The 13,996-nt window shown below is 61.5% G+C and overlaps 2 protein-coding genes across 5 annotated transcripts; both read right to left on the minus strand.

The window, feature by feature from the left end:
- Positions 1–214: 214 nt before the first annotated feature.
- Positions 215–4,373, minus strand: ELOB (elongin B). Its single transcript, XM_042972481.1, has 4 exons — positions 4,316–4,373; positions 4,033–4,167; positions 2,916–3,021; positions 215–362 (listed from the first exon to the last, which is right to left on the minus strand). The coding sequence occupies exons 1-4, from the start codon at positions 4,316–4,318 to the stop codon at positions 250–252; spliced, it is 357 nt and encodes a 118-aa protein (XP_042828415.1). The 5' UTR covers positions 4,319–4,373; the 3' UTR covers positions 215–249.
- A 4,985-nt stretch (positions 4,374–9,358) lies between these two features.
- LOC122234628 (serine protease 33-like) lies at positions 9,359–13,709 on the minus strand. 4 transcript variants are annotated; one of them, XM_042971816.1, is made up of 8 exons: positions 13,674–13,709; positions 11,793–11,904; positions 11,382–11,408; positions 11,074–11,236; positions 10,691–10,962; positions 10,320–10,489; positions 10,106–10,165; positions 9,359–9,757 (listed from the first exon to the last, which is right to left on the minus strand). In XM_042971816.1, the coding sequence occupies exons 2-8, from the start codon at positions 11,839–11,841 to the stop codon at positions 9,632–9,634; spliced, it is 867 nt and encodes a 288-aa protein (XP_042827750.1). In that variant the 5' UTR covers positions 11,842–11,904; positions 13,674–13,709; the 3' UTR covers positions 9,359–9,631. The 4 variants fall into 4 exon arrangements, with proteins under 4 accessions (XP_042827750.1, XP_042827753.1, XP_042827751.1 ...); XM_042971818.1 differs by lacking the exon at positions 13,674–13,709 and having other exon boundaries at positions 9,700–9,757; positions 10,003–10,165; positions 11,793–12,023; XM_042971819.1 differs by lacking the exons at positions 10,106–10,165; positions 13,674–13,709 and having other exon boundaries at positions 11,793–12,023.
- Positions 13,710–13,996: the final 287 nt, after the last annotated feature.

Genomic DNA, 13,996 nt, shown 5'->3' on the forward strand with positions numbered 1-13,996 from the left:
GGGCAGGCTCGAGTGGGTGTGACAGCAGGGACCCAAGGAGCTTGGGGGTCAGTCCCACAGCCACGGCCAGCCTCGCAAGTACAGGGGGCTGAGGAGGAGCCTTGCAGGGGAGCAGACCCCGTCCCAGGGAAGGTGATGCCTGAGTCAGGAGAGGGTGTGCAGAAAAAGGCAGCAAACAGGCAGACGCCCAAATCTCTTTTATTGGGGGGGGGGGGGAAAGGCGGGCACCGGGGCGGGCCAGGAGCCCTCTCACTGCACCGCTTGTTCATTGGCGCTGCTTCCTGAGTCCTGTGGCTTCATCACATCGGGCAGCTCGGGCGGACTGGAGAAGGGCTCGATCCGCAGGGCCTCGAAAGCGTCATCTGGTGGACAGGGGAGTGGTGGGGAGAGCTGGAGGGAGCAGCCACCCGGCTTCTGGGCGACCTCCGAACCAATTCCCACCTCTGCGAAGTGAGTCTCCCTCGTCCTGGCCGGCCTAACTGCCTGGACTCTGCGATCCTACTGGGATGCCTCCCACCCCTACCAGCAACCTGACCCCCTCCTATCTAGCCCAGCCATCCCTGGGGTCCTCCTCACCCTGTGCCCCTAAGGGTGAGCCTGTGGGCTGGCCTGTGTCCACCTACTTGTCTCCCCTCAATCAGCCCCAACTCACTGTTCCATTCACACCTCCTCTACACCAAGCACTGATTTTTAAGCTTAAGCCAACCCGTTCTTTCCCTGCCTCAAACCTTCCAACGGCATCCCGTCATACTCTGAATAAAATCTCAAGTCGTCACGTTTGTCTGTCTCTTGTGTTCCCGTATCAAGCTCTTCCTTCCTGTTTTAGGAGCTTCACATTTGCTGGCCCCTAGCCTGCCATCCAGATCAACCCCAACGTCACCTCAGAGAAACCTTCCCCAGCCCTTCTATAAAAACAGTCCCCGCAGCCCAATGCCTGTGCATTGCTTCCGGAGCATTCACCTACCACCAGCCACAAACAGTCCTGTTCCCTTTGACCATGACCAGATGCTTTCCCCCAACTAGAGAACAGCGGCTGCATAAGGGCTCCCGTCTTGTTTCTGCTGTCACCTCAGCGCAGAGCAAGCAAGTCCCGTTTTGTAACTTCTCTCCTGCACTTTCTTCTAACAGGGACGCTATTCTCTCCACCTGACTCAGGGTTCTTAACCTGTTAGGCCCCTGGGGAAAGCCGGCCAAGCCTAGCAACGGACACCTTGGGAGAGTGGGTATCTGACCATCTCTAGTAGGGGCCAGAGATGCTCAACACCTTGGAGTGCACAGCACCATTCCGAATTCTCCAGCCCCAAACGTCAGCAGCGCTGAAGACACCCGGCCCAGCATAGCAACGAACTCCCCCAAGCCGTTAAGTCTGCAGTGACCATTCTTGCTTTCGTCACCTCTCCCATTTTTTGGAAATGGTCTGGATGATGCTATTCAACACTCCTTTCCCTCACTGAGTAGCCAGTTGGATAGAATCGTCATCACAAGAACTAAACGAGGACACAATTACGCACCCACAAGTGTACTTCCGCAACAAAAGTAGTCCGTGGGAGAAGCAAAGAACAGCCGCTTCAGTCAATACTGTTTACTCTGTCAAGACAACGATCCCCTGCCTGAGGAGGGGGTGCCACCCAGGGTCTAGGCACCCCCACATTCAATGCCATAAACCAGAGTCGGGGCCGGGGGGACACTCTCTCTGTTGTGATTTTTCCATCCAAAAATTGGTCTATCGACATCTTCCAAGGGTGTCTGCAAGCCTACACAAAAATGCCTTTGTTCAGTAAAAGCAGGGCTGCTACTTCCAGAACGCAGTCCAGCCTTGGCTTCAGAAGCAGAATGGGAGAGGTCTGGACCAGCCCTGTACCTGCCTCAGCATCGCTGTGAGGGTCAGAGGGAACCCACAGAAAAGCCCCTAAGCCTTCCATCTGCTAAGCACTCACAGGCCAAGGCCTGTGGTGCATGGGGGCTCAGGCTGCCTGTGAGACTGGCCTATGTGTCGCACCCCTCTATGGAGACGGGAGCTCCAGTCGGGAGGGCGGGGCGCGTGAAGCAGCCACCCAAGGACATGGCTGCTGAGGCCTGGCACAGGGATCCTTACGAAACTGGCAAGTGGCACACCGCTGGACTCCCTCTGTAGCCCTTGCTAGTTTTCTCACAAGAAGCCAGAAAAATACTTATCAACAAAGTTTACCCAGCCATCCACACAGCCCCAGGTACACAGTCATGAAAACATACCACGTAGAACTTTCGTTCATGTTTCCAGAGACCAAGAATAAAATTCAAACCTCTCTTGGGGCAAGGAGGTATACTGGAGGGGAGTGAGCCACTCCCTCAGATTTCTAAACAGCAGGCAGGGGGGCATGTGGTCGATCACACAGCACACTCTGGGGCAGGCAGGGGCTAGACACGAACTCTGGATCGGGCAGTCCCAGCAAGCGACCTAACCTCCCTGGGCTCAGTTACTCAACCTGAAAATGGGCACAAGTGTGGCATGCACAGAGATGCTGGGGGTCTAAGTGATGTCCTACAAAGGTCGTGGCAGTCGGCATCTGAGTCGTGACAGCCGGCAAGCCCCAGTGTCCACATCTCCAAAGTGAGGATAGCAGTGCTTACCTCGCAGGCTCAGGAGTGTTTTAAATGGAACGGAGATAAAATGCAGAGCAGACGACCCAGTACTCACTAAGACCTCTGTAAACATGACTAGGGAGAGACATTAGAATCCCCCGTGAAGTAGATTTCAATTTCTACAAGCGTCTCGTTTTCTTTTTTTTTTCCTTTGTGGAGAAACACACAATCACAAGATACCACCTACACTTTGTGGACTGGGGAACACAATGCCCTGGAGGCGGGGAGGAGCCAAGAGCAGGCTCCCCGGCGACCCCTTCGTCTGTTCCACCCTGCCTGACAGCCCCACTCACCTGCCCGGAAGGCCAGCCCCACGGTGGCTGGGGCCTGCGGCCGTGCCGTCTGACTGGTGAAGCCGCACTCTCCCAGTGTCTTGCCATCATCCAGAAGTTGGTCATCCTGGGGAGAGAGGTGGGCAAGGTGTTACAAGAGGCCCCAGGACGGGCAAGTCCCGGAGACTTCCCTGGATGTCAGGATTCAGGGAACACAGACCCAAATATGGGCCAGGACCACCCAAGTGTGTCAAACACAGTTTCCAGGGCTACGCCCAAGACTTTCCAAATCCGAACCTCCCAGGATTAGGGCTCTGGAATCTTTTTTTTTTTTTTCACCCCAAACTGCAGGAAAATCTGATTTCAAGAGTCAGTGACGCAGTCTGTCCACAGGCAGGCTTGATTTGAATCCCAGCTCTGCCACCTGGGACAAAGCGTTTCATCTTTTTGATGTGAAGTTTAGCTGTAAGGTGGGAATTACTGAAATTCCCACCTTGTAGGGCAGCCAGGAGGTTTCACTGAGCGAAAGACACACAGAAAGCACGGAACACAGTATGTGAAGAAGCACAGGCAGCAGGGAGAAAAGTCTGGAGTGAAAGGCCAGCTTCCTCCTTTCCAGCCAGAATCGCATCAGCGCACTTAGGTGGGGGGACCCCATGCCGCGGGACACCCGAATCGGGGGCCAATACAACGCATTCCCCCAACGAGAACCCCAAGCCACCGGAGCTGAACAATTCTGCAGTTGGTTTCTAAGGGAGGTGGGGAGGAGGGGCTGTTAGAGCATCCGCAGAAAGCTGGGAAGTAATACAGCGGTTGGGCGAGGACTTTACTCATCGTGACACCCTCCAACTGTCTGTAATAAGGAGAGGAGGTGCAGGGGTGCGATTCTGATGGGCCTGCGGAGGATTAAGGGCAACGGAGTTCAAATCCGACCTTGGGCTCAGTGGCCGCCTCCCCAGCCTCAGTTTCCTGGACGCACAGCAGGGCTGTCAGGAGCCCGCGCGCCCCCGAGGCCGCCCTGCGCCCCCGAGGCCGCCGCGCCTCCACGCGGGGGAGTTCCGGCCACTGTTGACAACAACGACGCGGCCGCCGCGCCGCGCCAGCCCGGCCCCCGCCCAAAGCCCGCCCGCGGCCGCACCTTGTACAGCCGCTGCTCGTCGGGCGGCCGCTTGAGGATGCCCTCGACGATGCGCTTCAGCTCGAACACGGTGCTCGACTCCTTGGCGTCCGTGAAGATGGTGGTCTTGTGGCGCCTGATCATGAGGAACACGTCCTGGGGGGCGGAGGGCCGGCGTGAACGCAGAGCCCAGTCCTCCCCACCCCCCGCCCCATGCGGCCCGCCGCCCCCGCCGCCCCCGGCCCGGCGCCCCCAGCGCCCCCGGCGGCCCCGGCCCGGCGCCCCTCCCCCCGCGCCCGCTCACCATCGCGGCGGCTGCCTGTCCCCCCTCGACGCGCCGGCGCGGCCGCGCTCCGCCCCGTTCCCGGCAACCCGCGCGCCCGCCCCAGCGTGCCTCGCGCCCGGCCGCCCCGCCCAGCGGCCGCCATTTTAAGTGATGCGCCGGCGGCTCGGTCAGACCGCGCGTCCGGCCGCCATCTCGGCGCCGTGGCGTGGAGAGTGGGGCAGAGACCTGAAGCGGCAGGTAGTGGCGCCATCTTGGGAGTGGCAAGGCCGAGGCGCTCCTGTCGCAGTCAGGGAGCAGTCTGGGCGCAGGCTCAGCCCTCTTTGGGGGACGTTGGGGAATGACTTGGCGAGCGTAGCGTATCCCCCCATCCCAGGAATAGTCAGTGAATGTTGTGCATCCTGGTCATCGGGGCGGCAGGACTTTTGCGTCTCAGCGCGACCTGGGCTGCCGTGTGAGGGCGAGCGCCCCCTGCCGTCCATCCTGAGGGGGTGATAATTCTGGACCTTCCGGCTACCTCCATGGGTGGGCTGTCCCCATTTTCCCCGCCCAGCCTGGGCCGGGCTTTTGTGGCCTGGAAGGACCCCAGGAAGCTGCTCCCTGGGTTAGGGAGGGGCCCGGCGAACTTCCGGGGAAAAGCAAGGCACGGTGCTAGATGGTTCGCCCGAGGGACGGAGGAAAGAGGAGACCCCCCGACCCAGGGACCTAGGTCCACTTGGGCTCTGGGAGGGCCTGTAGGCTCGATTTCCCTGGCCGGCTGCCCTTCTACGGGGCTGCCCTACCGCCGCCTACACCTTACTTCCCCGGGTGTTGGGACACTGTCCTGCCTTGCCCCAGATTGCATTTACACTAGAGCGAGAAAAAATGAGGCTTTTTTCTCTTGCGTAACCAGCCCCTTGGAGGGAGAGCGCCTCAGCTGGGTCCCTGAGGACGTGTCAGGCTCAGGGCGCCCCGTGAGCAGGTGGAAGGCCTCGGATGCCAAACAGCTGTGCAGTTGCGGGGCTGCAATTCGAGAATTCTCGAGAGGGGGCAGAATCTGAAGGTGCTGCTGCCTTGGCCCTGAATCAAGCTGGTGACTGACAACTGTTAACCTTAGGAAAAAATGAGTTATTTCACCAGCAAAACTGGGCTTATCCGGGGATACCAGCCAGTTACAATCCACAACAAGCAAGCTTCAGCAAGGCTATAGGCAAGCGCGGAGACCAAGGAGACTGTCATCAAGGAGCAACAGGGCTGTCTAAGCAGAGTTCATTGGCATACAGTGGGAGGTCTAAGTATACTGGCTTTTCATTGGCTGGGCTGAGAGCCTCTCATTGGCGGAGCCGTTGCCAAGGGAGGAGGAAACCTTCCCCGTCGGGTTGGTGAAGAGCACCCACCTGCGGTCCCAGCTTGGGCTGCGATGCTGAGAACTCCCTCTGCTGGCCTCCCGACTGAACGAGGTTTCCGTTTACTAATTTTTCACACGCAGGCTCTGGCCTCAGGCCACGAGGGATTCAAATCCTTGCTCTCGGCGCTGACTGCAGCTTTGGGTGATAAAACTCGCGAAAGTCTAATGTCCTCTTCTTTAAGATGCGAGGACTGGCTGTTTGTCAAGTGTGTACATTTTCATCAAGAATTGGTACTCAACAGAGGTTTCTAACACTGTGAACGTAATTATTGTCATTTTTGAGTTCTAGCCCCTGGCTCTCTGGGGCCGCCTCAGGTCCTTTCCCCTCCTGTGACTCTTCCCTCTCTGAGCCTAGGCAGCCCCTGCTCCCTGCTAGCTCCCCAGCCCCTGGCTGACCTTGACTTCATCACCCGAGTCAGGAGGCTGTGGACAAGTAACTGACGTGGCGGGTCCTCGGCTCAGGTCAGAGATTTCCATCTTAACCTCGGCATCTTTGTGCACAGAGATTTGGAGGCTTTAGATCCTGTACTGCTGAAGAGGGAGAGCATGGGGCAGGGAAGGGATGTGGACGGACCATGGGAGGCCAGTCACGCTCTCAGAGGCATCCAGCAGACCTCCCAGAATGTGCCAGTTAAAGATGGAGTCCAAAGGGGCGCCTGGGTGGCTCAGGCGGTAAGCGTCCAACTTTGGCTCAGGTCATGATCTTGTGGTTTGTGGGTTCGAGCCTCACGTTGGGCTCCGTGCTGACAGCTCTGAGTCTGGAGCCTGCTTGGGATTCTTTGTCTCTCTCTCTCTCTCTCAAAAATAAATAAATGTTTAAAAAAAAAAAAGAGCCCAGGGTGCGGGGAAAGGAGGGGCCTCCTCTCCACCTAGGATATTGTGACTCGGCTGCACCTGGGCATATTGTCCTGACTCTGGGCCCTGTTGCCACATACACACCTGCCTTGTTGGCTTTACCCCTGCTGGTGTCACAGCTCAGGATGCCTACCGGGAGTCCCCCTGAGTGGGCCCACACTCCATCCCTCCGAGACTCACGCCTGTCTCCACCCACCCTCGGGCAGACCACCTGGGTCAAATATCAGCTCGTTAACTGTGATCTCTGGCACGGCGCTGAGCCTCCACCCGTTGTCCCATCCTCGAAGGGGACGGACACACAGCTGGATTCCATAAGGCATTGGGGAGCATTAATGAGCCAACGCACACGGCACAGTGCAAGGGTTTGGGTAATGACTGGTGTCTGGTTCCGGTGGTCTCTGCTGTCAGAGGTCACCCGGCCTAGGGGAGGTGGCGAGTAGGGCAGGGGCCTTGCCCGCCATGAGTCCTACCCCTCTGGGTGTCTCTGTGAACCCCACGGTGCTGCAGACCTGGTGGGTCGGTTGTAGGGGGTGGACTGTAGGCCTTGCAAGGATGTCTCCTGCCGTGGGAGTGGGCTCAGGAGGGGCTTGAGGGGGAGTGGGGGCTGACCTCCAGCCCCCCCTCTGCGGCCTCACTGGGGCCATGACGGACGGCACCAGAACCTCAAGATGGTGGGTGAGCTGGCCGGCCCACTGCTCTTGGTTTTCTGCACAGGAAGGCTGTCTGGGCCCTTTCTGCCCCCTCACCTTAACCACCCAACAACGCTCATGACAGGGACCCTTCTCTGGCCTCCAGACTAAGCTGGCGGGGTCTCGACCTAGTGGGCCTTCCCCTCCTTTTTGTGTTAAACGTTGATTAGTAATTGTCATCACCGGTAGTTACGAAGCGTGCCTCCCATTTGTAGAGTGTTTCACGACTACTGTCGTGGCCACAAGAGAAGACGCACAACTGGGTGTGGGGCCTGAGTCAGTTGCCCAGCTGCAACCTAGCTTCACCGCTTACGGGCTACGGGCCTCACGCTGCTTAACCTCTCTGGGCCTGTCTCCCCACGCGTGAACTTGAAAACGAGGTCACCTCCCGGGTGTCCCGAGAGCGAGCGAGAGCGCGCTCGTGCAAAGCACAGCATGTAGGCTCAGTGGGCAGAAGGGCGGGGGCCTCAGCCGTCCGCTTAGCCCTCCCGGCAGCCCCGACATGGTGGGTGGTAGCAATTCAGAGGACAGAGGGGAAACCGAGTCCAAGTCAGAACTCTTGGGGGAGGCTGGGCCGTCTGCTTGGCAGCATCCCCAACTAGAGTCGGTGGACAGCCAGGAAGCGCCTGCCTTAGACAGGAGCGCAGCGTCCCCCATGCTTGAGACCTCCCAGGACCACCCTTGCCGCCCCGGGTGCTCCCCTCCGGGCTGCACAGCCTCCCAGCCTGTCACCTGGTAGGTCAGGCAGCTGTGGCTGATGCAGGGCCAGGTTACCCCCACGCCCCCACTGACCTTGCAGACAGATGGGATGCTCCAGCACAGGGCCCGGTGCCCCTGAGTCGGCTGGGCCAAGACCTGCCGCCTGCCCCGCCTCATGGAGCTGGTGCGGCCGGAAGGGGCCGGAAGGGGCCGGAGCCCGTGCTAGGGTGCAGCACGTGGAGAGGCAATTGTGACCCCGCCCCTGCCGTTCCAGCTGCCTCCGTGATCAGACCACCTGGGTTGGAATCCCAGTCTGCCATCTAGCAGCCACGTGCCTTTGGGCCTTAGCTTTCTCATCTGGCAAATGGGTGTCAGGTGAGGATCCCATGAGACGGTGCAGCAAAGCTCTCTGCATGGCATCTCGTAAGGGCTTGATGAGGAGTAGCTGACCTCTTCTCATTCCCTGACCTTCCCTTCCATGCCCAGATCCTGTTTCTCTGGCTTCCGGACTCCCATGTTTAGCCCCCAGTTCGTGCTTCAGAAACACAGGGCTCTCTGAATGCGGACCCTTTACTCGAGTCACAGCGAGTCCCAGGCTGAAGCAGACTGGCTCCCGGCCCCTGGCTTGTTCCCACCTCAGTGTCTTCGGAGGCGTCCTGGGGAAGGCCCCTTAGCCGGCTCCAGACTGAGGGAGCCACCGAGGATGGCCGGCATCACCCAGCAGCGGTCACCAGGGTCCCCTTGCTGACATGTCCACAGACAAGCCCCATTCTGGACGCCCTGCTCCCCGATAACCACCCCCCAAGGGCGGTGAAGCTCTACCCCAGATGGATGGCCTGCCCCGCATGGCTCAGGCCTGCCCCGCCAGGCTGCACCTTTGATGATGGCCTCCCCCATCCCATTCCTCCACTGGCCCTCGTAGCTCCAAAGATTAGGCTCTGGGGTTTCCAGGGTTTGTTCCATTTCTTGTTCCTTCTGCAGTTCTAGAAACTGAGCTGTATCTATTGGGATGGATGGTCTTTGGCCTGGGAATGAGGAGATGGCAGGGAGGGGACTGGACCCAGGTCCCAGGCACACAAGGGTGGGCAGGGAGCTGCAAAGGGCCAGATGCAGGGGGGGGGGGTCCTGGGTCTGTGGGCCCCTGCCACGGGGAGGACACAGCCCCAGACCCTCCCCGGAAGTATGGTTATAACAACGGAACCAATCAGGCACAGCAGGAGTTCTGGCCAGGCCTGCCTGGGGGCTCCCGGCCCAGAGGGCATGATGCCAGGTGCCGAGGCCCCTGAGCCTTTCAGAGCACATGGCGCGCCCACCCAGACCCCAGTGCAACAGGGCACGATCTGTACGTTTTCTGTTGCCGCGTAGTAAAACACCAGCAACATGGCGGCCTGAACCAACACAAATTTATTAAGTCATAACTCTGCAGGCCAGAGGTCTGGGTGGGCTCCGCTGGGTTCAAGGGCTTGGTCTGGTGGGCACGCTGATGCGGGGTGGGCGGGGCGGGGGGGGCGCTCCTCTGGAGGCTGTGGGGAGAACTGGGTCCCAGGCTCATTCAGGTTGTCGGCCAGCTTCCCTTCCTTGCAGTCGGGGCACGGAGGTGCCCCCTGCTGGCTGTCCGCCGCCGGGGGCTGCCCTCCGCTCCCGGAGGCCGCTCTCCCGTGGCTCCTCGCCCGCAGCTCCTCCATGTTCAAAGCCAGCAATGGAGAATCATCTCTCTGGGGCTGAATCCCTCTCACACTTCGAATTTCCCTGACTTCCTCCAGAAAAAGGCAGGCACACGGGCCAGACCGGGCACCAGCTGGCTTGCCCGCCTCTGGGTGCCCAGGCCCCTGGCTGGAGCAGAGAAGGGTAAAAGTGAGCAGGACGGGGAAGGAGGAGTGTGAGACCCAGGGACGCAGGGGAGGCTCCAGGAGGAGGGCTGGCGGCTAGGGTTTCGTGAGCTCCAAGGAGGAGGCAGGGGATGGAGAGACGGATGGCCCCGCAGCTTTCTAAGGCTTTTGAGCCTTAAGTGGGAAGGGGCAAGGTGGGAGGGAACGTGCAGGTCCTCAGAGGGACCCCAGCCTCTGGCTCCAGCTCACTGCATTAGAGGCTGAGGCGAGCCCGAATCCAGGGGCTGTAAGTGGCCACATTGGTGTAGACACCTGGACGGTTGGGCAGGGCACAGCCCTTGCCCCAGCTCACCACACCCACCAGGACCCAGCGCCCAGACGTCACACAGGTCAGGGGTCCCCCAGAGTCACCCTGCAGGAGAAAGTCGGGCTTAGATCTCAGCCCTTTGAAGATCTGGGATGGCATTTCTGGGGGTTGGGGGCCAGGAGGTGCAGCCCCTGGGTCTTGGGTTCTAGGGAGCTGGGACGGGAGCCGGGTTCCAGGGGCTCCAGGCAGCTTCCCGCACCTGGCAGGCATCTTTGTGGCCCTCGACGTAGCCGGCACACAGGTTCCCGGGCAGCACTATGTGCTCCGCTCTGGGCACGCTGGTGCCCACGTGATAGAGGCGGTCACAGGTGCGCGCGTCCAGCAGCGGCACCCTTACTCCCTGCAGAGGTCGCCACTCTGGGAGTGGCACTGGGGGGGAGGAAGGGGGACTATAGGAGCCGGGAGAGGGCGAGGCAGGAAGCAGGAGTGGTGGGACCCGCCTGTCTGACCGGGAGGAGGTCTGGGTCCCTGGAGGTCTCGCTGGGTCCCGGATTGGGAGAGTGGGGGGCTCCCGGTCAGAGGGAGGTGGAGGAGGATCCCCTGTCCCTCCCCCAACCCCCGCTGCCTCACCTCCGGGCCGGAGGCTGCCCCAGCCAGTGACCCAGCAGGGCGCTCGGAGCGGTGGGCGGGCCCCGGGCTCGGGCAGACAGACGGGCTGGATGCGGGCGCTCAGGGGCACCGGGAGGCTCAGCTGCAGCAGCGCCAGGTCCCCGCGGCCGCCACCCTCCGAGTAGTCCGGGGGGAGCAGCACCCTGCGCACGGGCGCCGAGAGCGCGCGGGGCGAGGCGGGACCCAGGCGCAGCGCCCCGAGGCGCACGCGGTACTCCGACGGCAGCACCCGCCTGCGGGACAGGGGCGGCGCTGCGGACGGCGGCCCCTCCCCGGTCCCCGCGGCACCCCGGGCCGCCGCATCCCCCGGAGCCGGCCTGGCGGCGCCCCCGCACCCCGCTGACCTCGGGAAGCAGTGCGCCGCCGTCAGCACCCACTGCGGGGCGATGAGCGAGCCCCCGCACACGTGCGCCCCGCGGTGCTGGACGCTCGCCTGCCACGGCCACTGTCCGTCCCGGGCGTCCCGGCCCCCCACGATCCGACTGGACACCTGGGGCTGCCCGCAGGCTGCAGGGGACAAGGAGGGTGCGAGGGTGGGCGGAAGACGGGGGGGGGGGGGGCTGGCAGGCGCGTGGGATCGTGCGATCGATCGGAGAGGCGCAGGGCCAAGGTCAGGGAGGGGGTGGCGCCAGGGGCTCGGAGGCTTCCTTACCTGCAGAGTCCGGTGTCCCAGGAGCTCCTGAGGGAGGAAGGAGGGAAGGGACCGGATTATGAATTTGGTGTCAGATAACAGGGGGAGAGGGAGAGGGAGAGGGAGAGGGAGGGAGGTCAGAGACTAGGAAGGAGGGTGAAACACATTTGTGGCACCGACCTGGTGCCAGGCTTTTGTGCAATCAACGGGTTACCCGACTTAACCCTCCGCAGAGCACTGTGAGGTGGGGGGGGACTTGTACCCCTTACGCAGATGGGCACATGTGAGCTCGGAGAGCCCAAGGTCAGTGACGGAGAGAACCTGGACCTTTGAAGCCGAGATGAGGAACCCCAAAGTGCTCTAGGGGAACCAGGCCGGGGAGGGGTAACACGGGACACTGGGAACAGCCCCCAGCCCCTGCCCCACGCCCACCTAGCAGCAACAGCAGCGGCAAAAGCTGGAGGCGGGAGGCCCCCCTCATTCTGTCTTCAGAGCTGGGCCAGGGAAGGGTGACACCGCTCAGGGTCTGGACTCCGGGCGGTGCCTGCAAGGAGAGGAGGGTCCTAGCCCCAGGCCCCAGAGGCCCTCTGTGTTCCCTCAGCCCCTGGTTGGCCCTGGACGGATCCCAGGGGCACAGGTCCTATGCACCTCCCTGTCCCCGCACCCCAGGGATCATGCCTGTCCTCCAACCCCTGCAAGCTTTGGGCACCCCCGGCCTCCACAGGAGCCCTGGAGCCTGGCCCCTGCCCCCCCGACCTATTTCCATGGCCTGCCAGCTGCTCCTGAACCCTGCTCTTACCTGCATGGCCGGTGCCCTCCCTGCTGACTGGGCAGGGGCAGGACCTGGGGGCTTAAAGGGACTGGGGGTGTGTGGGCCTGGCCAGGGGGTGATTAAGGAGGCCAGGGCGGGGCTGCGGCTTCACCAGTCCCGCCTCGAACAAAGATGCTTTGAGCAGCGCTTGTGAGGTGGCAGGAAAGGGACACCTGGGTTTGTCAAAGGACGCCCGGCTTGGGCCGCGGTGCCGACAGCTTGCTGAGGGCCGGGCAAAGCCAGGGGCGGAGAGCTGCGGTCAGGCCAGGAAGCTCTGGAGAATCCTTGCCCGCTCATCCGTGAACCTGATCCCAGCTCCCAGCTCCTTACAGGGCCGGTCACGGGAGCAGCTGACTCGACTGTTCTGTCCAGAAATCCGGGAGCGGCCCACGCGGAGCCCCAGCCAGACCCTGCCCTGCACTCAAAGTGGGAAATGGCTGCCTCGGGGCTGGCCAGCACTCCTTGCTTGACCAGAAGCAGAAGCCGACTTGACCTTGGGACACAGTCCACTCTTGGATTTGGTGTGGCCAGGACAGTGAGGCTGCTGGGAGAGCGAACCCCGGGGACACACAGCCATGTCTGGGGACGGTCGCCAAACTTGATGGGGGAGCTGTGGCCGAAAGGCTGGAAGCCTGTCCCGCAGGGGACCTGGGCCCCTGCCTGTTGGAAACTAGGGGCGCGGGGCGGAGGGCATAGACGACAATATTCTGAGAAGCCGGCTCGTTCAGGGAGGGGCCAAAACTGGTTGAATAGCCAGTAGGACCCCTGGAAAGGGCCCCCAAACCCAACCCTTGTGTCAGACTGAGAAACTGAGGCACAGACCTCTGCTGGGCGCACGTCCCCTTCAGCCCTCACCCTTCAGTCCCATGGCAAAAATGGCCCCTGGGGAAATGTCATGTGCTTGCCCGGGGAGGGGACCTGACTCACAGCTGAGTCCACGCTACCTTCTCTGGCACAGACCTGCCCCCAGTCTCAGGAGAGGACGAACGACCCAATCTGGGGCCACTGTCCCGGTGACACGTGACCCGGACCCAACCAGAATCTCTCCCTGGGACTTTTACCCTGGAAAGAGAGAGGACCCATTGGAGGCCTGAGGGTGGGGCAGCCATGGCCATGGTCACAGGCGAGGACTCTCAGCTGGCCTGAGCGCCTGGAACCTTCCACACTGAGAAAGAGTGCCCTGCGGTGTTGGAGCTCCTAGTCCGGGAGTCCCTGCCCTTCCCCCGACTGCCTTTTCTGCCTCTGACATGACTTTCCTGCACTCATGCTAATTCTAGGGGATTCCGTTGCTTACAAGGTCTCTAAATGCCAAGGATGGAAACCAAAAACCACAACTCTATAAACAGCTCCTGATGGCCCAAGAGCACAGTCCATCAAGGGAGAAGAGAAGATACGTTTCACAGCCTGTCGCCCTGCGCGGGCACGTCACGGTGGCAGTGCCCAGCCCACCGCCTGCAGCACAGGACTCTCATGTGACAAATGTCCAGCCCTACCCTCTGTACCTGGCGGCAGGAGGAGGAGGTGGGGGGCGGGGGGCGGCCCCGGGGAGACCAGCCGGCGGCCGGCTCTTCAGGATCCGGTTTGCGTGCGTGCTGATGTCACAGCAGATCCCAAGCCCTTTGGGGTGGCCGCAGCCAGAGTCCCCACGTCACGTTGATGTAACAACCAGAGGTTGTCCTTATCAGCCTGGGGAGAGGCAGAGGTGTAGGGGTGAGCCGGGCATGGGGAGGGGGCGTGCTGTGGCAACTGCGGGGATCCTTCCGAGCCTCTGGGGAGGTGGCTCCAAACGCGACCCTGTGGGCGACACGGCTCAGGCGGGGGCCAG

Source organism: Panthera tigris, chromosome E3, assembly GCF_018350195.1.
Source record: "Panthera tigris isolate Pti1 chromosome E3, P.tigris_Pti1_mat1.1, whole genome shotgun sequence".
Classification (NCBI taxonomy): domain Eukaryota; kingdom Metazoa; phylum Chordata; class Mammalia; order Carnivora; family Felidae; genus Panthera; species Panthera tigris.

Coding starts and splice junctions, on each gene's coding strand:
- ELOB (XM_042972481.1), bottom strand. Junction 3,022..4,032: donor ACGAGCAGCGGCTGTACAAG/GTGCGGCCGCGG, acceptor CTCTCTCCCCAG/GATGACCAACTTCTGGATGA. Junction 363..2,915: donor GGGGCTGGCCTTCCGGGCAG/GTGAGTGGGGCT, acceptor CCTGTCCACCAG/ATGACGCTTTCGAGGCCCTG.
- LOC122234628 (XM_042971816.1), bottom strand. CDS start 11,841: ATGAGGGGGGCCTCCCGCCTCCAGCTTTTGCCGCTGCTGTTGCTGCTA. Junction 10,963..11,073: donor GCGGCGCACTGCTTCCCGAG/GTCAGCGGGGTG, acceptor CCTGTCCCGCAG/GCGGGTGCTGCCGTCGGAGT. Junction 10,490..10,690: donor GGGCAGCCTCCGGCCCGGAG/GTGAGGCAGCGG, acceptor CCTCCCCCCCAG/TGCCACTCCCAGAGTGGCGA.